Here is a 24,850-nt window from a genome sequence, read left to right on the forward strand (position 1 = left end):
TCTCTCTCTCTCTCTCTCTCTCTCTACCACACACACACACACACACACACACGAAGTTATTGTTACTGCATTGAGACAATCGATTAAACGTAGAATCTACGCCTTACTGCCATTTGCTAGCCACGCGAAATAGATAGTAACGTTCAGGTATGCTTTATTGGGATGTTTTTGTGTACAGTTTTTTTTTTATATTTACCTTTCCAGTAAATACAACCACACATATTTAATTAGCTTTTTATATGTATTATTATTACAATCAGTTATGTACTCACTGTCTTGATATAATTTTCTCTCTCTCTCTCTCTCTCTCTCTCTCTCTCTCTCTCTCTCTCTCTCTCTCTCTCTCTTTCTTATCTTTTGATATTTTAATTCTCTTAGATGTTCCTTCAAATTTCCTCTTCCCTGATAGTTATATTTTCATATATTTTTTGTTTTAAGTCTCTTTTTTGTATATTTACTAATTATAATCAGAGGCCATCATAATAATGAAATTATTTCAGTCAAATCATCTCTTTCACAGACAAAAAAATTATTTAATGAACATTGGTATTTTACTTAATTAGTCCAGATTGATCATTTTTCCGTGGATAATTCCCATTTATGTATATATTTATCTCCCTTTGATAAAGGATATTACTCAAATGACGTAACATTATTCACCACCAGCGTCTCTCATCCTGAAACCAATTGAGTTCAGCCCGTGCATAGCAAGAGATTGATCGCACGTAATCCGTACCATAGTAAAACCATCCACTTTGTCATTAGCATATTAATGAGATCCCCGGCCACCGTAATAGATATTGAGATAAGAATAGGAAGCAAGTGAAGAAAGAAAAAGGAATCCCACTCACAAAGCTTCCGTCGATTGAGCGGACAAGTTTTTTTTCTTTCTTTCCTTCTCTTTCTCTCCTGTAAAACATCACGCGACTGTGTCCAAACTCACTGAGAGTATTGCCTGAAAGCACGCGACCCCAGGAAAAGGCTTTTTTTGTGGAGTCGTATCGTATCCATGAGTTTTATTTACCTGGCAAGTGTTAGGACTATAAGCCAACAGTGGCATTACATATATCTGATGATCATCGTAGGGACCGCTATTAGTGCGCAAGTTCTATAAGACTAACGCGTAGTCAAGGTCCTTTAAATATACTCGGAGTATATTTAAAGGACCTTGGGCATCTTATATTTTTGTGCATACTGTGCGCGTGTATGCATAAGATCACTAGCGTCAATATCTATGCATATCTAATAAGAGGAGCCCATAAAAACGCCAAAATATAGAAAGTAAGCACTATATTTCAGAGATTGCTGTCTCTCTCTTCAGGTAGGTAATGAATGTATACTTACTTTCTATATTTTGGCGTTTTTATGGGCTCCTTTCATGAGGTGGAATTCTTCTGTTATAACATTTTTACCAGTCATCTGTGCCTATGTTAATTCGAGTATGCTTATGGCTTATGTACCTAACGTATAACTCGGTGGCGGAATTATTACTCTAATGGTCGCCGCTAGATGGGCTGTAAAAATATCATGTATTTTAGAATTAATTTTATGTACAGAGATAATACAGGCATATAATGTGCTTTATATAGACTAAACTCGAAAGGTAATTCTGCTTCTTCCTAGGCTATTGGTAGATTTTAGAGTAGGCTCCCCCGTAGGCATTTCGTAAGATTCTTTGCAGCGTCCCTTCGGCCCATTTGCTGTACCTCCCTTCATATTCTCTTTTTTTCCTATCTTACTTTCCACCCTCTGCTAACAATTGTGTCATAGTTTAACAGCGAGGTTTTCCTCCTGTTACGCCTTTAAAACCTTTTACTCTCAGTTTCCCTGTCAGCGCTGAATGACCTCATAGGTCCCAGTGCATGGCTTTTGGCGTGAATTTTATATTCCATATATTACATTTAGAGTTGCTGGAGTCACTTGCCGCCCTTCCCTTTCAGTAACTATACACATAGCTTATAATAGCGCCTTTGCAACTATTCAAGTTAGGTGGGTCCATCACAAAACTGTAGTCTGTTCCTTGCGTCCAATGGTTAGGCTGAAGTAGCCAGGGATAACTAGGGAGTTCTTTCGCTCTAGTTTTTTTGAAGTACGTTACCCTCTGTGTAATAATAATTTCGTATGTTACGTATGAGCGTGAATATAGAATATATGAATATTTGCCGTAGTGTATTATTCACAGACATACACGTGCGCACTTCAGCATGTTCTACATGCATGGTATATTGTAAAATATAAGTACAATACATAAAAATCTATTATTATAGTTTAAGAGACAAAATAACGCATATTTTGTATCAGACAGCAATAGTGTATTTGGAGCTCGGCCAAAGGGAATGACGAATGCAGCACTCTGCTTGTACAAGTGCAGAGCAGCTGTGCAAGTGTAGAGCAGCATAGCAAGGAGCAACTTGGGCCTCGCGCGCTCGGCAGAGCACTTAAAGCGGAAGCTTTCTCGTTTTGACATAGCAGGAATTTGCATCTGTCTAGTGCGAGCACCCCACACACACACCCCCCCCAAAAAAAAAAAAAAAAAATGCAGCAAGACAGTGTAGAAATTTACTATTCAAAAAAAGAAAAAAAAATACACACACAAAAGAGAAAATGTTTTGTTTGACCGAAACCGCCGTCTCTAAAATGTGTTCCTTTGATCAACTGACGCAGTTGAAATTAAATTAGATGATTTGAGAATGAGATGATTTGAGCTAAGCTTATTCTGTTAATACTTTTGGAACCATTCTTATATTTTCTTTGACCGAACGACAGCACCCAAAATGATCACTTGATCATATTCTTCATATTCCACTTACGTAATTTATTTTAGACCCGAAAATACTCTTTATACAAAAGCCTCTTGTATGCTGTTGCATCCAAAGAGATTATTGTCATCTAATTACCTGTCAAAACAAAAAAACATATTATAGGTTGTGTAGGTGACTCGGTAGGATGTATCCTTTTCTCAAACTCGTTGTCAAACCATTTCTTTTATGTAAACGGCATGATATCCTTCAAGAAAACCTTTCTCTCTCTCACTCTCTCTCTCTCTCTCTCTCTCTCTCTCTCTCTCTCTCTCTCTCAGCGTGAAAGAATACATAAAAGCAACTTGAGAATGTATATTCGCAGTATGAAAGACAGGATATTATCGGAGAAAACAAAAGAAGAATTATTATTTGTGCAAATGTCTTCCAGCATACGATGAGAAGAATTCGTAAAATGAACATATTTTGTATTTAAGCATTTCATTTTGTGAGAAATCTTTCTTACATCTGTGTATACATATATGTGTGTGTGTTTGTTTTTGTGACTATGTCACTTATATCGCCATGATATTTTTCATATTCACTCAACCCTGGGATTAACTGTTACCCAAGGGGAATTATAATTAATAACTACTTCGTCCCAGGCAGGGTTCGAACCGATGTCTGGTTTGTAAACAACGACAAGACAGTGACTTAAAACATATTATACCTCGATAATAAGGAAATATGCTAATTAATCATAAAACTGAAGCACCTTGATTACCGGCAATGTCTTGACACAGCAGCTAATTACGCTAATGACGTTTTTCAAGTACAATGCATAAGTCCTCCAAATTAATTGACAATCATCAACGACCGATTCTTCGACTCTTGAAAGGCAAGGAGCTTCACGGTGGGTTGAACCCCAATTGAAAACGTGGGGTTCCATTTACCCAAAAAATCGAATGAAAGTCGAGTGGGGTCGTGGATGGTGGTTTACAGGCCGCCTTTAAAACCTCAAAATGTCCGCCCCGGGTGTGGACCACTATCCTTAAGAGACCACAGGTTTCTTAAGAAAAAATTTTCTCTCTCTCTCTCTCTCTCTCTCTCTCTCTCTCTCTCTCTCTCTCTCTCAAATTGACTTTCTTTGGCCTAATGGAAACTGAAGAGGTAGTAATGCAATATTTCTTGCATTTGGTGTGTCTGTTTATTACTGAAATATCCCATTCTCTCTCGTCTCTCTCTCTCTCTCTCTCTCTCTCTCTCTCTCTCTCTCTCTTTCAAATCCGCTTTCATTGGCCTAATGGAAAATGTAGACAAATACCGCTCTCTCTCTCTCTCTCTCTCTCTCTCTCTCTCTCTCTCTCTCTCTCTCTCTCTTTCTCTCAGAGCCGTATACTTTAGCGTAATGACTGACAGAGATCAAGTAGTGGAGGATTTCTCATATTCTGTATACCTTTGTATTAAGAATATATTACCCTTATTTGAGTGCTACTTTACTTCATCACAGAGTTTAACTCTTTCTCGGTACCAGAGTTCTAAGAATTAACTCTGTGTGTATGTGTGTGTGTGTGTGTGCGTGCGTTTGTTCAGCATCTCGGGAATCCATCTTCTTTATCTCCTTTTCCCCAGTGTGATCTAATTTCTATCCATTGTCTCTGGCTTCCGCTCATTTTTTTTTACGACTCTTTCCAAGATATTGACGTCATTAACATTAACTTATCTCCGTTCTTTTCTCGCTCTCCTCCACCTTCGGTCGGTCATTTATCTAAATGAGATTTGCGGATCCGAAGACATGAAAAAGCTTTTGAGACTTAATTACCCTCCGCTAAAGAGGTTGCGTTTGCTTGGATGCGATTATCGTCAATCACACACACCACACACACACACACACACACCACACACACACACACACACATATATATATATACTATATATATATATATATATATATATATATATATATATATATATATATATATATGATATATTGAGGTTTTTGTCGAGTCAGTTGGAAATCTTATTGTGTTCCAGAAAAGCTGAGGTCCCTCACAAAACAAACTAGAATATTTCTGCAGTGGTACTTGTCAGCTAAACTGTATGGCGTCCAGTTTTGTTTAGCAAGATTTGCTCTCTATCACTGCCTCAGGTTGGTGTTCGTACCACTTTGTACTTCAAGTTAGATGGTGTTTCTTGCTTCTTTTTGTACTGGTTCTGTGCAAGCGCTGGACATTCGCTTGCTATTTGGTTTTTGGTCTCGTCTTCTTAGGGCCGCCGTTAGTATTTCTCTTGTTTCCTTCTTGCCTTCTCCCCATGTTTCGTTGCTGGCCAGTTCTTTAGTCTGTCTAGTGTACTGTCCGTGCACTGGTTTGCTGTTCCATTCCTATGTTCTTGTTTTCATTCTCCTGTCTCTGTATATTTCTGGGTCTTCGTCTATTTTTGTCAGTCCTTCTTCCCACGTTTCTTTTAATTTTGTGAGTTATTTCTGGTGAAGACTTGGGAAAACACGATTTAAAATTCTCTCTCTCTCTCTCTCTCTCTCTCTCTCTCTCTCTCTCTCTCTCTCTCTCTCTCTCTCTCTCGATTTGTAGAAGTATTTGCTAACATTTTCCTTTTGTTGATATATATATATATATATATATATATATATATATATATATATATATATATATATATATATATATATTTATATATATGTGTATATATATATTATTATATATATATATATATATATATATAATATATATATATATATATATATATATATTATATGTATGTATATATATTATTGCTCTTGAGTTTACGACTAATACCGCATCCCTTATTATTGCTTATAAGCGGAGCCCAAACATTATTATCATTATCCTCTCAATAGCTTAAAAAAACCGTTCCGTTTACAATACAGTGTCCTAGTACCTCCTCCCCAACGACGCAGTTTATAGCAGTATATGCAAGACGTAAGAGACAGCCTTCTTTCTATCTTGAGAGACAATTCGCTAAATTAAAAGCGGTTATTAGGTGGTGGAACGAGACGCGGCCAGAACTTGTGAAACTTTAGACTCGCTCTTAAAGTAATGCTTTGCGAAGCAGTAAACGCGATATGGACCGAGCAAAAATGTTCGTAAATTTTTTTTCTTTATTTTTTTCAACCTTGTTAACTGGAAAAGCTCAGTCTAGTGAAATATTCTATCTTCTTTAGTAATTAGCTGGGAATTATTTCGCTAATGCGTGGTTTTCTTCGAACTGCTCCAATGATCAGGAGGCTGTGTTGGTACAAGGCCACTGAGCAGGAGCCCGTGCTGGCATAAGGCCACCTTAATGAAAAAGCAAGAAATAACTTCGAATTCAGACTAAGGTTTTGAATCTGCACAGAAACAGATCATCTTTTTTTTTTTATGTAAGTGCGCTATTGGTACTATAATTTTATGCAAGGTAAGATTCACGTACTCAAGCAAATGTACTCCATTGAGGTGTGAAAGATGTGTATTTCTGGTGATAGAAGTTCACTCTCGACGTGGTTCGAAAGTCACGTAAAGCCGTTGGTCCCGTTGCTGAATAACCACTGGTTCCTGCAGCGTAATGACACCATACAAACTAACAAATGTACTCAGGAATTACATTGTGATTTGTACTTTACCTCACACATGATTCAAATGTCTTCGGAAATCACTTGACCGTTTGCTGGTATCTTTGTCATTTCCAGATTGGATGTCGGTCTTGATATAATAAAACTAATTGAAGAAATAAAACAAAACCAAAAACTCTTGAAGATTTCAAACTGTAAATTGGTACAACGTAAATCATGTTAAAAGGAAAGTAACTACTGTTAGTAAAGCACTATGAGGTATAAGGGGATTGGTTGAAGATAATTTGAAACCAGGTCAAGGAAACATCAAACTGTGATCTAAATGGCATTTTTTGTTTGTTTGTTTGTTCTTTTGAAGAGGGCTATTTTCGTAAACAGGTCGTGTCATTTAATCATATACTTAGAGCAGCAAATATATATATATATATATATATATATATATATATATATATATATATATATAATATATATATATATATATATATAGATAATATATAGATGAAACCAGTCAGTAATTATGTACACATATTGTATCATTTTCCCTTACCTGCTGTATATGAATAAATCACATGTATATAATATATATATATAGAATATATATTAATTTATATATATAATATAATATATATATGTATATCACATGTAGTATATAGATATATATATATATTAGATATAATATAATTATATATCTATATATATATTATTATATATATATTTTATTTTATATATATAATATTATATATATAACATAACATATGATAATACTATAGTAATTATACATATATATATTATAATATTATATATATAGATATATATAATATAAATATAATAGATTCCTTCTCCTCCCATAATAAACATAATGACGCACATTGAAGAAATATTAAAGAATTCCTTCATGTAACGTAGGTGATGATATCAATATCGATTCTGTTTCAAGGTTTGGCGATTATGGTTCTAGATCCGATTAAACATTGACGACAAATCCTTCTGTTTTCAGGATGAATCCGCATCCACAGGAAACGTTTTAGGATTCTGTTCCGACTCATTTCTTATTCCATTTGCGAAAATGTACTTTTTACACTTCTTTAAAATCTAATTTGATGTTAGTCATTACGGGAAAAATAATGTTTAGGTATTAATACCGTAAGCTTTGAAGGCGCTACGAACAATTAAATTGTCAGGCTCTTGGTGCATTTTAATAAAAACTTTTACTGGCAATTTCCACCATTTTGCTCTGAATATTACTCTTCGTCTTTTTAACTGCAGCTCTGGAACAGTGGAAATAAAAAGCTTGTGCAGTTGCTATTATACCCGTAAAAAATGTATACACTTTCTCCTGTTTTATCACGCCGTTTTGAGCTCATTACTTAAATATTTAAATAACTGAGAATTCAACTCTGAAATTAAATTAATCTGCCTTATTAAGACTCAACCGAAAACCTGCTTAGTACGACGTTATGAGTTAAATTCATTTCCCTAACTAGATAATATGATTATGAAATAATTCAGAGGGAACAGTGAGGTAAGTCTCGAAACTTTCAGTAAATGGCGACAACTGTAGTTAGGGAAAATTACAGACATTGGACACCTAAGTGGGAATGAAAGCCAGACAGCAGAACAGTAAAAGACAGAAAGAAAAGCATCTTGGGTACCGTCTTACAGCAGTCGTTTCCAACCTTTATCATACCCCTCGGGCATTCCATTGAGGGGTCAGAGATGTATATTTCTGGTGATAGAAAGGTAAGATTCACGTACTCAAGCAAATGTACTCCATTGAGGTGTGAGAGATGTGTATTTCTGGTGATAGAAGTTCACTCTCGACGTGGTTCGGAAGTCACGTAAAGCCGTTGGTCCCGTTGCTGAATAACCACTGGTTCCACGCAACAAACAAACATGCAACGTAAAAACTCCATACAAACAAACAATCTTTTTCATACCTTATGAGCAACTCAATATGACCGATGACCACCTTTACAATTTTTTCTTCAATAATATTCATGTGTGATGTCCTGTTACAAAAATAGCACTGCACTGTAGTAAATTTGCTACCTGCATTTAGAAGATATTATTATTAACTATTTCTGTTCAATAAGCTTCGTGTAACGGCGGTTGAAGAAAAGCTAAAACATACCCTCGCTCAAGAACGATCGTGCGATCCCCAGAAAAAAAAGGCTGGCGACCCCTCTGGGGGTCGCGAACCCCAGGTTGAAAACCTCTGGTCTTACAGCGTGCGGGGGTAATATGGGTCTGTCTTCTTCTTCATCTTCTCTTCTTCTTCTTCTCAGTTTAGTCCCAGATACGGGGTCGCCGTTTCGGACGAGCAGGTAGGTGTTCGCAGTTAGTAGTTCTAACTAGTAGATTCACATCAACCGTGCATTTGACGTCTAGGCCAGTCCCTTACGACGCTCCTGATTGGCTGTTGATAAGCCAATCACAGGCCTGGAAACTCTCAGTCTCTCGAGAGATTTCACAGAGGCAGGATGTGTTTCACCTCTCTTGAAACACGTATCTCTCAGGAGAAATGGTATATAGATCCTACCCATGTGACATCTCGAGAGAGACTGAGTGTTTCCAGCGCTGTGATTGGCTTACCAACAGCCAATCAGGAGAGTCGTCACTCGTCAGGGACTGGCCTAGGCGTCGAATGCACGGTTGATGTGAACCTACTATAGCCTACCTGTGAAGACCCACCTCCAAATCACCAGCAGCCCCTCGACCTCTTCAGTCCAGTAGAACTAACTAACTCCGCTTTCTCTCTCTGCATTTCCAGTGGTCAGTGGGTGCGTTTACCCTCGTTACACCGACGAATATGACGACGAGGACGCTGGCAGTGGCGTCAGCAGGAGGCGCTTCATTCGGGAGGTGACGCTGCACGAAAGATCCAACTGCACCTCCGGGGAAATACAGCCTCGTATCAGGGTGGATACGAGCGAAAGGTAAGGTCTATTCTGTCAGGATTCTTTATCAGTCTTCTTCCTTTCAATTCGTCTCGATAATACCGGTCTGTTGACATTATTTGCAAAGGATTATTCACAAATCTACTTCGTTGACGGTTGAGGTCAGGCCACTCACAATTTATTTTTATATATACATATATATTTTGTAGGCATCTTGGTGCGAAATCTGTCGACAGTGAACCTGATTTCGATACAGTATTTATTAAATACGGCTGCCTTGCTTGGTTGGCGGTATTTATGATGTGTGTATGTATATATATATATATATAATATATATATATATATATATATATAATATATATATATATAGATATATATATATATATGTATGCTGGTAGCTGATTATTGTGTATTACTGCTCACTTATTAAAATTTGCAGACCGCATATACCTTATGATAATTACCCTAATCCATATAGTATATATATATATATATATATATAGTATATATATATATATATCATATATATATAATATATATATAGATAATATATATATATATATATATAATAATCAAATAATATGCATACATAGTATGTATGTATGGATGAGGTTGCGAGCCTTACGTCTTATTCCTCCTTGGTTGTAACACAGTTCACTCGTCTAACTACCAGGTACTGTGCCTAATTGACTATTTAGGTCAACGGATGCAATGTGTGATCTGACCAGAAGAATTTGCCTCAAGAATTCCAGGTTGCCTCTGATAAAGCAGAGTCGTCATTTGTATAGTGGCGCACAAATACAACATTTTCATTTTATGCAAATTTCGTGGTTTTTCCAGAGTCGCAGCGCTTCGTCAGCAAATGTTACTGAAAGGATTTGATGCTTATATTGTCCCATCGGATGACGAGCATCAAGTAAGTGAAAAAATCATTTTGTCAAGTGGGCATACGTCTAGCTAATATCCAAAGACCTCTGCCATAAGTTAAGAAACTCTACTATAACTGTTGAAAGAAGCCGTTAAAATTAATTGGAGTTATTTTTCTAGTCTTATAAAATCACTTATACTCGGTTTTTTTCCATCTGTCCACCCGCCTGTGGTGTTTGCGTATGGTAACACTGCGTCCCGGAATTTAGATAGTTACATTCAGCTTACATTCAACAATAATAACAATATCCTATTTCTAATATTAACGGTGTCATTCGCATACAATAAATTACTAAAACACTTTTCAGTTGCAAATGTACACCCAGATATCCTTTACTTACCTAAAACTTACACACAGCGTCACTATCTAGAGCCCGGGACGCAGTGTTACCATACGCAAACACCACAGGCGGGTGGACAGACGGAAAAAAAACGGAGTATAGTCAGAAGAAATATGAACGACTCATCATCCCTGACAGAGCGAGTACGTGTCGGCCCACGACGAGCGTCGTAAGTACATCACGGGCTTCAGCGGCAGCGCTGGAACGGCCGTGGTTACGCGAGAGCGACAGGCCCTTTGGACCGATGGTCGCTACTTCCTGCAAGCAGACGACCAGCTCGACTGTAACTGGTTGCTCATGAAGCAGAAGAATGAAGGGGTGAGTCCCGTTTGTTTACCTTCTTCTTCTTCTCCTGAATTTGTGCCTTACTCGGGGTCTTTTCGAGGAGTTTCTGTTCTGCGCTCTCCTTTCGTCTGTTTCTCTATCTCTCTTCTTCGTCTTCTCGAATGCAGTCTTTCTATCCTCTCTTAGGCCTTCCCTTTATAAATTATCAATTAAAAATGAATGCTATCAGCCTTGATTACAGCGCAGGTGTATTGATGGCTATGTTGAAGATCGTTCTTTATTCACAGAGATAACGACGTCACTGTTTGCACCTTTTTCATAGACCATATATCTCAAAGTATCATCATCAGTACCATCTAATGATAATACTAAAGAAAAAATGCGGTGATGGTATTCAAGATCTGGATTCTTTGCTTATGAAAATAGCCAGGAAAGTTCTGCCCTGTTTAGCATATCTCGATTGGTGAGGTTATGAAATAATTGTGGGGGAACTTGGAACTATATTGTCCCGCTCCAGCAATCGAAAGTTTTCAGAGATGTCCTTCGTCCTAGAAATTCCATAACTTTGCTAGATGTCGTGCCGCCAGCTTATGAAATTCAATAAGATGAGCAGCTTTCTTATATGTATGTAAGATTAGACAATTCCAAAATATTAAAGATGACATAAAAATGAACACTTTTATGCAACTTGCGTATCATTTATTGAAACATAGCATCGTACGAAATCATATTTTATGGGCAGGTTAGGAGTTATTGTTGCTTCAGATTAATTATTATGCATCAAATGCTCAAGAACTAAATATGTATTTGTGCGTTTGGACTCGAAAAGACGTTTAAAATATAGCTATAAAAATTCGTTGTTTTTTTTTTCTTTTATCTCCAAACATTCTTTTCAGACTGAGGCGAATACTCCCGCTCGTTTGTTTGTTGGTTTGTTATATGTATATATATATATATATATATATATATATATATATAAAACAAACGAGCGGGAGTATTCGCCTCCGTCTGAAAAGAATGTTTGGAATAAAAAGAACAACGAATTTTTATAGCTATATTTCAAACGTCTTTTCGAGTCTAAACGCACAAATACATATTTAGTTCTTGAAGCATTTGATGCATAATAATTACTCTATAGCAACAATAACTCCTAACCTGCCCATAAAATATGATTTCGTACGATGCTATGTTTCAATAAATGATACGCAAGTTGCATAAAAGTGTTCATATATATATATATATATATATATATATATATATATATATATATATATATATATATATATATATATATATATATATATAAAGTATCAAATTAAGATAATTCTTGTGAGGACAACAAGTTAACACCATCTCTCGCCCGGCATATTCCAGGTGCCCAAAATGACGGAGTGGATCACGCAGAACTTGGTGACCGGATCCAAAGTTGGCGCTGATCCCAGGCTGATCGGAGCCGAGACTTGGAAAGTGTATGCTGAAGAGTTAGCAGGTAAGATATAAGTCGAAGATCACGGACCTGAGTTTCCACACTTTGGTACCCGCTAAGGTAGCCTATTCCAGACTGGTATCTAACATTTTGACGAAACAACCTTTCTAGTGACGTTGCTGAGTCACTGTTATGGAACATTTTTTGTATGTGCTTTAAGAGCGATAATCGTAAAAACTAAAAATGGCATAAAATTCTATTCAGCTACCTACCTAAAGAAGATATAAGGTTTAAATTCGTGGCAACATATTGAAAAAATAAAAAGGCACTAAAATAATTTGCCAGATCTGATGGAAACTCGACTGGTACTGATACTAAAGAAACAGCAGAGACTTCTTATAGGTGAATCTGAGTCTTCGTTTCAGGGACAAATTTTATTTTAAAAAAAAGAACAAAGAGAGAGAGAGAGAGAGAGAGAGAGAGAGAGAGAGAGAGAGAGAGAGAGAGAGAGAGATAAACAATTTTGTCATGGAAGAATTCCGAAGAGTGAAAACGCCTTTAAGGATGCCATTGCAATTTAGAATTGTCATAGCATTAGTTAATGGATTAATCATTATAACTTGTGGTTGCCATAACTTGCGTAAACAAGAACACGAACAGATATTATATGCGTATGAATGGTAGATCACAAAAGACATAGGCATTATCCTGCCGGTGATTTTATATGCATTTAAAATGATTTGCATAGTTGGCACTGTATTATGTTTCCGTAAATTATATTCTTTAACCCCTTTTAGGGCTTGCCATACGTGTGTTCATGTTTTCGTGGAGGCTTGAAATACAACACGGAGGTGTTCATTTTTTTTCCAGGATTGCTGAGAAAGTCTACGGATAGTAAACTCCGCGTTCAACTATCACGATCCCACGGCAAGTTGATGCGGAGGCAAAAATTGTAACTGATGTTTCAAAAAATGCCTGAAGCACCATCTTTGGCCGACTCCTCTCGACTTTCCCTTTGTTTCTATTTCATTCTCTTCCCTTCTCCTTCCAGAGGCGGACATAGAGCTGGTTGCTTTGGAGACTAACCTTATCGACCTCATTTGGCCGGCCGAGGAGAGAGCCCCCCACTCCACCAGCCCCCTCATGGTCCACGAATTGAAATTCGCAGGTCAGTTTCAGACTACGCTGAGGAACGCCAATGGACTTCATAGCACTTCGAGGGAAAAAACCAGTGATTTTGTCACGAATTATCTTTTTATTTTTCATTTCGATGAATATTCAGTTAATAATACGAGGTGTGCAAACCAGTTCGAAGCTAAACACGCCTGCACTTTAAAAAAAAATCAAACTTATTTTGTTGCAAACTTATCGTCTCATTTGTCATTTAGATGAATACTTAATTACTACGAAAAATGCTGGTTTGGTCACCTTAATTCCGACAAGAGACGAAGTTATTTGTGGCAGTAAAAGGAAAAGTTATTTTGTTATCGAAGTTACTTTCGTAACTTATGGCGCGAAACAGCGATCCACAAATATTAGGGTATAAAATTTAAACCGTATAAGCCTTTTGGAAGTTTACCACATTACGGAATATTATTAGCTCCTTTTGCCTCCTGATGTCAAAAAAGCTAATCTCATTTACCTGAGAAAAAAAATTGGCCATTAAGTTTTTGAGAGTGAATACGTCTCTTATTACTTCAGTTGCACATTACTTCAATATCATACTCTATTGATTTGTAAAGACCTTGAAAGAAAATAATTTTTTTCTAGGGAGATGTTATTGTTTTCCACGATAGGATTTTATATTTTTCAATGTTTTTCTGCTTGTTCATCCAGAATGGTTATTCTTATTTTTTCAGTACTTGTTTCTAAACATTTCTCACTCAGTTGCTTACTATTTTTTTTTATATTTTAATTTTTATTAATATTTTTAATATATATTGAATAATTTTCTTCATCGAACCTTGGTCTTGCATTTTTTCTTCCCAAAGTTCCCACGCATTTTTAGTTAATATTTATCTACTGATTGCCCCCTTAATATTGTTATTGATTATTTGTGAATGTTTTGATTGATTGTTATGAATATTTTTATTGATTGTTTATGAATATTTTTATTGATTGTTTATGAATATTTTATCGATTGTTTATGAATATTTTTATTGATTGTTTATGAATATTTTTATTGATTGTTTATGAATATTATTATTGATTATGTATATTATTATTGATTGTTTATAAACATTTTTTTTATTGTTTATGAACATTGTTATGTGTTATATGAACATTTTTTTTATTGTTTATGATATTTTTTACTGATTGTTTTTATGAATTTTATTTTTAATTTATTGTTTATGAATATTCTTTATTGATTTTTCATGAATATTTTTATTGATTGTTTAAGAATATTTTTTATTGATTGTTTATGCATATTTTTATTGGTTGTTTATGCATATTTTTTATTGATTTTTCATTAATATTTTTATTGATTGTTTATGAACATTTTTATTGATTGTTTATGAATATTTTCATTGTGTTTATGAATATTTTTATTGATTGTTTATGAATATTTTCATTGGTACCTCATTCTCATGTTTTCCTCAAAGGGAGAAGATGGGAAGACAAAGTGGCAGACGTTCGGACTGAAATGGAGAAACACAACGCTGATTTACTGGTTCTGTCGGCGCTGGACGAGATCGCATGGCTGCTTAACCTGAGGGGAGATGATATTCCTTTTAATCCTGGTAAGCTTTTATCAGCATAGGCCTCATATACTCCCACACTTATACATACATACGCCCGTATGTATATATGTATGAATAACTTGATCACGAAATGTATAAAACGTGATGCTATGTATAAAATGCCTCCGTGGCATTACCTTTATGTAGTATACGAACAAGTATGCACATATATGCATATGTGTATATACATATAGATGTGTGTGTATATATGTGAATGTACATTGTTCCTTTATGACTTATCAGTCTCTCTCTCTCTCTCTCTCTCTCTCTCTCTCTCTCTCTCTCTCTCTCTCTCTCTCTCCGTACTACACGAATTCATACTTGCTTATACCTTTAAGATAGAGGATGATATACATTATTTTCGAATGTAGTATGGATGCTCGTAATCTCAAGGAACAACCCGATGATTTGTAAACTAGATTCCTCTTCAATATGTTCAAGAACACTTGTAATTATGAGCTGCATATAAATACACCAAATAGACTCTTCGCGTAACGCAGGAAAACTCATTAACCGCATTATTGTCGTCGACAGTGTTCAGGAGCTATGTGCTCATCGGCAAGAGGAGTATGGACGTGTATCTCCCCCATGGCAAGATCACCCCTGCAGTAGATCACCACTTAAAAGTCAACCAGTGCAATGGTCAGGAGTGTGTCAGGTGAGTAACTTATACGTTGCCAGGTACGAGCAGGTAACTTATACGTTGTCAGGTACGAGCAGGTAATTTATACGTTGTCAGGTACGAGCAGGTAATTTATACGTTGTCAGGTACGAGCAGGTAATTTAATTTATCCGTGCTTGTCAGGTACGAGCAGGTTAACTTTATACGTGGTCGGTACGAGCAGGTAATTTAACGTTGTTAGTACGAGCAGGTAATTTCATACGTTGTCAGTTACGAGCAGGTAATTTATACGTTGTCAGTTACGAGGCAGGTTAAATTTATCTACGTGTTTCAGGTACGAGCAGGTAATTTTACGTTGTTCAGGTGCGAGCAGGTATTATACCGGTTGTCAGGTACGGAAGGTAACGTTTATTACCGTTGTCAGGTACGAGCAGGTAACTTATACGTTGTCAGGTACGAGCAGGTAATTTATACGTTGTCAGGTACGAGCAGGTAATTTATACGTTGTCAGGTACGAGCAGGTAACTTATACGTTTCCAGGTACGAGCAGGTAATTTATACGTTGGTGGACAAATTCCTCAGTGGAAGGAAAAGTCTTGGATAACTTTAGATGCGTTATTTGATAGATAATGAAAGAACAAAGAGAACTACGGAGTAAAATATTAATTTATAGTTTAGGTTGAGTCTGTATAACCAAGCGATGCAAATCTGATAAGAACGAGTCTATGTCTTTACAAGTTATCTTGATTTCATTGTCATTAATAGTATAAATAAGCAGCGGATAGGTTAGATTCTCTCGCTGCAATATTATTTTTTTTTTCACCAGATAGAGAATATACATTTCTACATTCCAAGCTTGTGAAAAATAAAATGAAGTCCTAGAAGTGTGCTAGGGTGTTGCTTTTTATTACTGATTAAAGGAAATATAACAGGGCTCATTATTTCAAAAGTAAATCACATCTGTTAAACCAGTGTTGACATGAAAAATTTTATCAGTGCATAGGTATCTATAAATCGACTGACAAAGGTGTGACCTACTCAGGAAGGCCACCGCCATGTTTGAGGGGTTACAGTGGGTATCCTGAAACTAGAATTCCTGGAAGCATAAAAAAAGGTGCAATACTAACAAGTTTCCCATTTCAATCGCTACTATACTCTGTTTTTTTTTTTTATCTGTCCATCCGCCTGTGGTGGTCGCGCATGGTAACACTGCGTCCCGGCTTTAAATAGTTACGCTATGTCTAAGTTTTAGGCAAATAAAAGGATATCTGGATGTTCATTTGCAACTGAAAAGTGTTTTAATAATTTACTGTATGCGAATTACATCGTTAATATTCGAAATAGGATGTTATTATTGCTGAATGTAAGCCGAATGTAAGTATCTAAAGCCCGGGAAGCAGTGTTACCATACGCAAACACCACAGGCGGGTGGACAGATGGAAAAAAAAACCGAGTATAGGCAAAATCGCCTCTTCTTGAGCATCTAACCAAAAACAATGAATAGGATTTGGAATTGGACAGTCGGCTCACAAACCCATGTATCCGTGCAATTGAAGTTTGTCATAACAAATTATGTTCACTGACATTTTTCAAGGAATGTGGGTTTCATTGTGGTTTTAGTTTGTTTATCCATCTTTTTCATTTCCCATTTTTACATTTTTTTTTTCCTTTCACTAACAGTCATCGGTTTCACCAACAGGATCAGTGACTACCTGTCTGTGCTGGACCACCTTCGCGCTCTCAAGCTAAAGAATGAAGTGAAGAAAGTGATGCTGCCTTCCAAGTTTTCCTACTCTGGCGGCGTTTCCTTTGCTGTATACTCAGCTGTAAGTCATGAAGCAATCTAATCCTTTTCCTCAGACGAGTGATGTTTCTTGAAATAAGCTCAACAGGTACCTTTAGAAAATCAATTGGAGTTCCTCGTTGGACGAGTGGATTTCGCACCCGGCTGCCAATCCGGTGGTCCGAAGTTCGATTCTCGGCTCGGCCAACGCGGAACCAGAGAAATTTATATCTGGTGATAGGAATTAGTTTCTCGATATAATGTGGTTCGGATCCCACAATAAGCTGTAGCTCCCGTTGCTTAGGTAACCAGTTGGTTCCTAGCCACGTGAAAATATCTAATCGTTCGGGCCAGCCCTAGGAGAGCTGTTAATCAGCTCAGTGGTCTGGTAAAACTAAGATATACTTAACATTTTTTAATAAATTGATTTTTTATCAATCTTGGCTGAAAACTTCTTTCACAGACATTTTTCGAGAAGTGTTGAATCCTTTGAGAAATAAACAGCAGGAACTTTATCAGGGGTGAAACATTCTTCATCTTCTTCTTCCAGGTGCCTGAAGATAAGAGAATTATGGCGACATCTCCAGTTCTGCTGATGAAAGCAAGAAAAAATCGGGTAGAGTCACAGGGTATGAAAAATGCCCACATCAAGGATGCAGTTGCCCTTTGCGATTTCCTCTCTCTTCTCGAAATGGAGGTCAGTAACGGTATCGTGAAAGATTTGTCGTTTTCAAGTTTAATTAAAGAAAGAGAGGAACCCACAGTTCACTTTGAATTTTCATGACAGGAACTTGAGAATACCTTTGTTTATTGAAATGGGGGGGGGGGGAGGGGGGTGGGGGGGGGGAGACCAATGAATCAAAATTTGCATTTTTGTTTTGTTCTTGTTATATAAAGATATTTTTACACATGAACAATTTAGTCAGTACTGCTTTTAGCTTACGATGGTTCCTGCTATCATAATTCATGTGTCATTTTTTATGTTCACATATTATTTGATTTCTGTGAATGTACAGTACGATCAGCGTTCTCTTGATTACACAACTTAAGGTTCTTTGCAGCGTGCCTTCGTCCCCTATCTGCAACCCCTTTCGTTCCTTTTACTGTACCTCCTTTCATATTGTCTTTCTTCCATCTTACTTTCCACCCTCTCCTAACAATTGATTCATAGTGCAGCTGCGAGGTTTTCCTCCTGTTACACTATCAAACTTTGTACTCTCAATTTCCGTTTCAGTGCTGAATGACCTTATTTATATGTCCCAGTGCTTGGACTTTGGTCTAAATTCTATATTCAGTTCGATTCAGTTCAATTCATTGCACAGGTTAAAGACGGCAAATACTGGGACGAGTTTTCAGCCGCTCAAAAGGTGGAGGAATTCCGCAGCCAGCAGAAAGATTTCGTGTCGACCTCCTTTGCCACCATCAGTGCCTTTGGCTCTAACGGGGCAGTCATTCACTACCATCCTCAAAGGGAAACAAACAAGCAAATTGACAACACGTCCCTCTACCTCCTGGATTCTGGTGGACAGTACAAAGGTGAAAGATCGTCTAAGAGGAATCTGTATTCTCTGGTACCATTTTTCTTATTTAACTTAAATATGAAAGACAGTGTTAATGGAAATGGTTTTTACCTATCATCCCACTACATTTACATTCTACATTTACCTTATGGCTATTCCTTTAAATTCTACTGACTATCTCACAGATGGCACAACTGACGTGACTCGCACAATGCATTATGGCGAACCTACACCTTATCAGGTTGAGACATACACGCGCGTTCTTCAGGGAGCCATTGACCTTGCCAGCCTTGTTTTCCCAGAGGGCACCGGAGATACCAACATTGACATCATGGCCCGCAGGTTTGATATCCATGAATTGGTTCTTTGTACATCTCTGTCAACTGATATCTAGACTCCGATATAGATTTTATAGACCACAGTTAATTGCTTTTTATGTTCCCGTCTTCTTCAAGTTAGTTAGGCGCTGTTGTTTGCACTGTATTTGCGAGATAGGATCTCTCTCACCTTTGTATATGAAGAATCGCCAAGCTATCTTCCCCTTTCTAGCTCTTTGGTCTTTACTTAGAAGAGCCTACAGATTCTTGCTACTTTTACTGAAATTCTCTTAGGGTTCTGTTACATTCCCCACCTAATTATGAGCGAATATCCCCTGGTGCACTGTAGGCTGCTTTTCTTAAGGTAATCAATGTTCATACTATTATGAATAACCTACGGGAGAGGGGACCCTGGAATATTTTTTTCTCACACCAGTGTGCTTCTTGTGTCTATATATGAAATTGATAGGTTACTCTGTTATGGTTATCTTCTTTTGGAGTCTTAAAATTAATGGGTAATGTTCTTGTCACCTTCATTCAGTAGTCTTGACAGCAGCTCTACCCAGTTACTTTACAGCCAGTTTCTTATAAACAAGCAGTTCATGAGCGGGGGATGGGCATTAGCAGTTTGGGAAAAAAGAACCGCACTTCAGTCTATCATTAAACATCAAGATTTCACCGAAAATTTTTTACCTGACTTGACCCTCTTCTGTTTTTGGTTGCCCTTGAATGTGAATTCCAAAACCAAACAACAAAACGTGGTGACCTGTAGCTCAAAGAATCTTATATACCTAATGGACCATGCCACGGCATCTCTTCCAGTTCTTTTGTCATTACAATTTTCTTTTAATCACCGGGTGAACCTGTAGCATTATTTATGAGTACAGATAACAATCAACTGAGTAAAATGGATGAAAAATTAGCATAAGCATCGTCCATTGGGAACTTCCTTATTGTTGGCACATAATGAAGAATAGCAGCAACAACGGCCGATGGTTTGATGACAGTAAATTAATGATTGTGGCCAGTGCAGGATGGTATCAGTATCAGTAAAGTTATAGAGGTATCCTCTAGAGGCGGGATATAACGTGAGATGGATGATGACGAAGTCATGAAGAAAGTAACACCATTTACTCAAACATCGACAAAGCCAGCAGCTGTCCACGTCATCTACAGAAGACAGGAGTTGATAGTGATGCAGTCCTAATTAACCAAGATTAAAAAGAAAATAATTAGCCCTTGAGGAAGGACTGAAACAAAAAGTAGAGTACAACTTAGTAGAACTCAAGAGAATCCGTTAAATATCAATAGACTAACTTGAGGCCAGATTAGACCACCTCGGATGATGTGACAAACAGGAGATACGAAGCAAATTGATGAGTCTTGCTGTATGTTGATCCCTACAACACAGCTGGCAGTGAAGCAATAGAGGTCCTATTGATTAACAGATGATTGCTATGGAGAAGGATGCCGTGATGGTTAATTAGTATGCTATAATTGGCCCTTATAAGGAACACCTGCAGCTGTGGCTTAAGATTTTGATGATAGCAGTTGAAATCTATCAAACAGGAAAGATCTGGCAGTGTACTGTATTAGGCTTCGGGGCTCATACTAATGATGAGAATCGCTCTCTGCAGGTAAATCACAACAAAAATGAGTATGAATAATTATCAATAGGCTTACCATTGTGCAATGATTATTTTTCTGTTGCAAGATGACAATTTTGGTTAGTAAGAACTACAATATAATGAATGGTGAGTACTTCTTATGGGATGAAATGCATTCCTGCGACATTTAGAGATAAGATTAGTGCTACCAAATAACGAAGTATCGGTATTTAAGAAATGTTCAGACTTGGAGGCTTACTCAGGGGAGCTAACAAAGTTGAGTTAACTCCTGTTAACTTGGATGAAAATATATATGCTATTATTGTTTTTCAAACTATTATTTTGTGTATTATTTTGATCATAGTAGGTACATCATGTAATCCGTTCACAGCTTTGTACGATTTTTCTTATCTTTAGATTTCTCAAACAATAACACAGAAGAAGAACCAATGTTGTATGTTTTTATTTAACTTTGTAATAAATCTGTACCTTTGATACAATTTGTTTTAGGCATCCTCTTGATTCTCATTTATTAATGGAAACTAAACCTAACCTTTCAACAGGCATTTGTATGAAGTTGGGCTGGATTATCGTCATGGAACTGGCCACGGTATTGGAATGTTTCTCAATGTTCATGAAGGTAAATAATGTTTCTTTTGTCATTGCAATATTATCTTTATTTGTAATGCTGTTTAGGACAATATATAAGAACCAATATTCTAACTAGGTTACTAAGTATCTAGATCTGAGGGTGTTCTATACTATACTGTGTTCGTTTTTTATATGAATCTTTTTTGAAAAACCTCTAATCCAAAGGAACAATAATTTGCCCCAAAAGTAACCCAGCTTTCGAGAGGAAAGTGACTAGACCTATGTTCATATCTGTAGATTTATTTTTATCTTCCTATTGCATCATAAATCCAGTTGAGATGAAATCAAACTGTCAGCAATCTAGTGTTTGAGATTTTGGAGTTAACAGAGACAGGACCAGAATTCGCGTTTGTTGAATACCTTATGTTTTAATTTGACCCTCTGTTTCTGTCATCTCTCTAAGCTCTTAAGATTGGAGAGGTTTTAAAACTGCAGAGACTTAGAGCTTAAGATTCACTACCAATTAAGGATGTAGACAATGAATGGAGAAGTTCAATCGAGAGTAGACGAAGGCTTGCCGACTGAGTAGCCACGAAACATAAAGTAAAAGAATGGTTGGTATCTTTGCCATGCAGGCTCAACCAACCTTAACGCCAGCGTTTTTTTTTTTCATAATGACAAGTTCCATACCTGGTAGTCCTTAAGGAAGAAGAGATTTAGAGGCAAACTAAATTGTGGAAGATGGTTCTGATATACTGATTTATTACCAAATACAAAGTTTCCCTATTGTGGAGAATTTTCAGAGATTGAATGAATTGGCAAAAAAAGATGGAAAGGGTAGATAATTTACTGAATTAAAGTAAATTAATTGCATTCTTTATTGAAGGAAGGAATTATTGCACTGGCTTTAGGTAAAGCTACTGAAATTAGGGGTCAACATTTCTCTTAAGAGATAACATAAATCAAGGAGTAAAATTTAACATGGCGTGTCGTCTATCCAGGTTTCGCTTTTTAGAAAAGTGTTGTTAGTACTGTATGACATTAAAACATGATGACGCCATCTGTGGGGTAGAGAGCAAGAAAACAAATAAAATATGCATGATAAATGCAAACTTTTGCCATTACAAGAAAGATAGTAGTTAACCAGAATGAATCCAGTCACTATAATGGGATTATAGCCCATGAAACCTTGTTGACAATTTGATTTCTATACTGTAGGTCTCTGATACTGTCTGATGAGTAATTACCTCGAGAATATTGACAGATGGAGTGCTAAAAAATATGATATACAATTGTCTCGTATAAATTATTTTCTGCGATCAAGTTTACCATATATTAAAAAGAGGTTTGATAAACCGTGTGTTTTCTTTTTGATTTTAACAGCTCCCATTCAGGTCAGAATATATGGAACAGAAGAGCATAAATTTGAAGTGGGACACTTCTTCTCTGATGGTAAATTATTTACAGTGGAAAAACGTATATCTAGCAGCTAGCACATTCTTCAGCACGCACATATTCCACAAGTGACACATCGCATTTTCTTTCGCATGATATCCTCATTTTCTGTTTTGATCTTTATTTTCCCAGTTTTCAAAGTTTGTTAATGCTCTGGTATGTTGGATGACCCTTATCAATCTAGTTTTGACTGTCCCTGTTTTATTCTGACCATCACTACTTTTCGTCAAATGATCCATTTTCAGTGTTCCAGGATCATATGTATGCAATGGCAGGATCATATGCTATGACTCCCATACTGACGCAATGTTTTTCCTCTTCACTTTTCTGTGTCCAAGGACGAACATGCAGAAATGTAGTTATTCGCTTTATAGAATAGTTGCATATTTTGTCCTTTTCTACGTGAACACCAAATACTACCTAATGACGAAGTCAGAAGACGAAATGAAAGGAAAATTAAACGAAAATGTGTTCATCTGTTTAATCATTCTAGTCAAAGAGGCTCTTCTACTAATAACTGACAGATTAAGAGTAGAAGTACTGGATCTATTAATTTAACGTTTGTTTCCTTCATGTGGAGGATGTTCTGTAATGTTCTGTAATATCTTAAATAAGACCTTTAGACCTCGGACCGTCAAGTCAAACATCTGTTATCTTGCGATACATATTTCTGTAAATGCTCTTGATTTTAAATTGTTTTCATCTGCTTAGCTGAAGTGGAAATAACATTTATGAGCTTCTGAAGGATTTCTGTATCTATTTGAAATCAATTTTATGATTCTTCAATGATCTTGAGTTTACAAATGAAGTTAAGATGTGTATCGTTCATTTCCCCTTTTTACGTGCTAGGGTAGGATGACATTTCCAGTATATGAAATATCCGGCATTTGACGAAGTGACTTGATACTCCTCGGATTTCTTCAGGACATGTGTCACTTAGTGTTTGTTTGTTTTTTGTTTTTTGTTTTTTTTGTACGTTTTAAAGACATTATGATGCATGCTTAGATGCTTAGCTAAGTCTGTATGCGTTTTTGCATGTTGTACACTTTTACCTGTTTCATTTAGACCACTGCAATCATAATTTGTCGCTTTTGATGTGTAACTGTATTCTTTACTTGTAGCTTTTGAGCATGAATACCGCCTAAACTACTTTGGATCCCATGGTAAGTCCCTTTTCTGAATGTTTTGGTGCTTTTCACTTGTTTCTATAATCATTATTGTATTATGTTAAGATTAGTAGTTAGAAAATTGTACCCTTACCCAAATAAAAATGTGGATAAACCACACTTTACATTACTCTTACTAATACTTAACTTTCCAAACTATTCCCTACCACGGTTAGCTAGCTAACTGCCCTCACTCTTCTTTCACCCATCTTACCTATCAGCTAAAAAAAAAAAATAAATAAATAAATAAATTTATTAGAGTCACGGAAGAACCTCAGACCAACCATGAAATTGCAGATTCCTGACTTCCTGACTTCCTGACTCTTCTCAAAACGAGAAATGCTCTGAAAAGGATCTATGATATATCAAGTTGCCTTTGGGCTGTTGTATTTCCAACACAAAAATACGTATACAATTCTCCAAAGCACATGGGAGGAAAAATTCCTAGCATATCGTAATTCACCGGAAATAAAATTTCATCGTTATTCGACTCCTTATAATATAAAATTCAACAGCCCTTTTTTTTTCTTTACAACTGAATTGCTGAATTTTTCCTTTTTTAATTTTTATGACTTATGTCTTCAGCAGACTGCAACACAAAAAATGATCACCTTGATTTCCAGTAGATTATGCAAAAAGTTATCTTCATACATTTTCCAAACAGAAAATCATTCGTTTTTGCTTACGAGTTCAAGATAGTAGTTTTCCGATTTTTTAAGGCTTTATATTTTCAGGCTTTTTATTTTCGTGACATTTTCAACACTAGTGGAAATATTATAATCTGATATGTAGTACATTTTCATTCATTACTGCCCATATAATCTAAAACCTTGATAGGCGTCTGTCCA

The 24,850-nt window shown here is 36.5% G+C and overlaps 1 protein-coding gene across 2 annotated transcripts in view; it reads left to right on the forward strand.

Annotated features, from left to right (window-relative positions):
* Positions 1 to 24,850, forward strand: part of LOC135216931 (uncharacterized) — a 427,667-nt gene that overhangs the window by 305,155 nt on the left and 97,662 nt on the right. The window contains exons 2-14 of one of the 2 annotated variants that reach the window (XM_064252477.1): positions 9,095 to 9,260; positions 10,062 to 10,137; positions 10,628 to 10,807; positions 12,149 to 12,263; positions 13,252 to 13,368; positions 14,804 to 14,941; positions 15,476 to 15,599; positions 17,263 to 17,389; positions 17,897 to 18,043; positions 18,669 to 18,882; positions 19,052 to 19,208; positions 21,354 to 21,430; positions 22,765 to 22,833. In XM_064252477.1, the coding sequence (XP_064108547.1) occupies positions 9,095 to 9,260; positions 10,062 to 10,137; positions 10,628 to 10,807; positions 12,149 to 12,263; positions 13,252 to 13,368; positions 14,804 to 14,941; positions 15,476 to 15,599; positions 17,263 to 17,389; positions 17,897 to 18,043; positions 18,669 to 18,882; positions 19,052 to 19,208; positions 21,354 to 21,430; positions 22,765 to 22,833 (1,707 nt within the window). Of the gene's footprint in view, positions 1 to 9,094; positions 9,261 to 10,061; positions 10,138 to 10,627; positions 10,808 to 12,148; positions 12,264 to 13,251; positions 13,369 to 14,803; positions 14,942 to 15,475; positions 15,600 to 17,262; positions 17,390 to 17,896; positions 18,044 to 18,668; positions 18,883 to 19,051; positions 19,209 to 21,353; positions 21,431 to 22,764; positions 22,834 to 23,957; positions 24,000 to 24,850 lie in introns of both variants that reach the window. The other variant, XM_064252478.1, reaches the window with a different exon arrangement.

Source organism: Macrobrachium nipponense, chromosome 6 (assembly GCF_015104395.2).
Source record: "Macrobrachium nipponense isolate FS-2020 chromosome 6, ASM1510439v2, whole genome shotgun sequence".
Lineage (NCBI taxonomy): Eukaryota > Metazoa > Arthropoda > Malacostraca > Decapoda > Palaemonidae > Macrobrachium > Macrobrachium nipponense.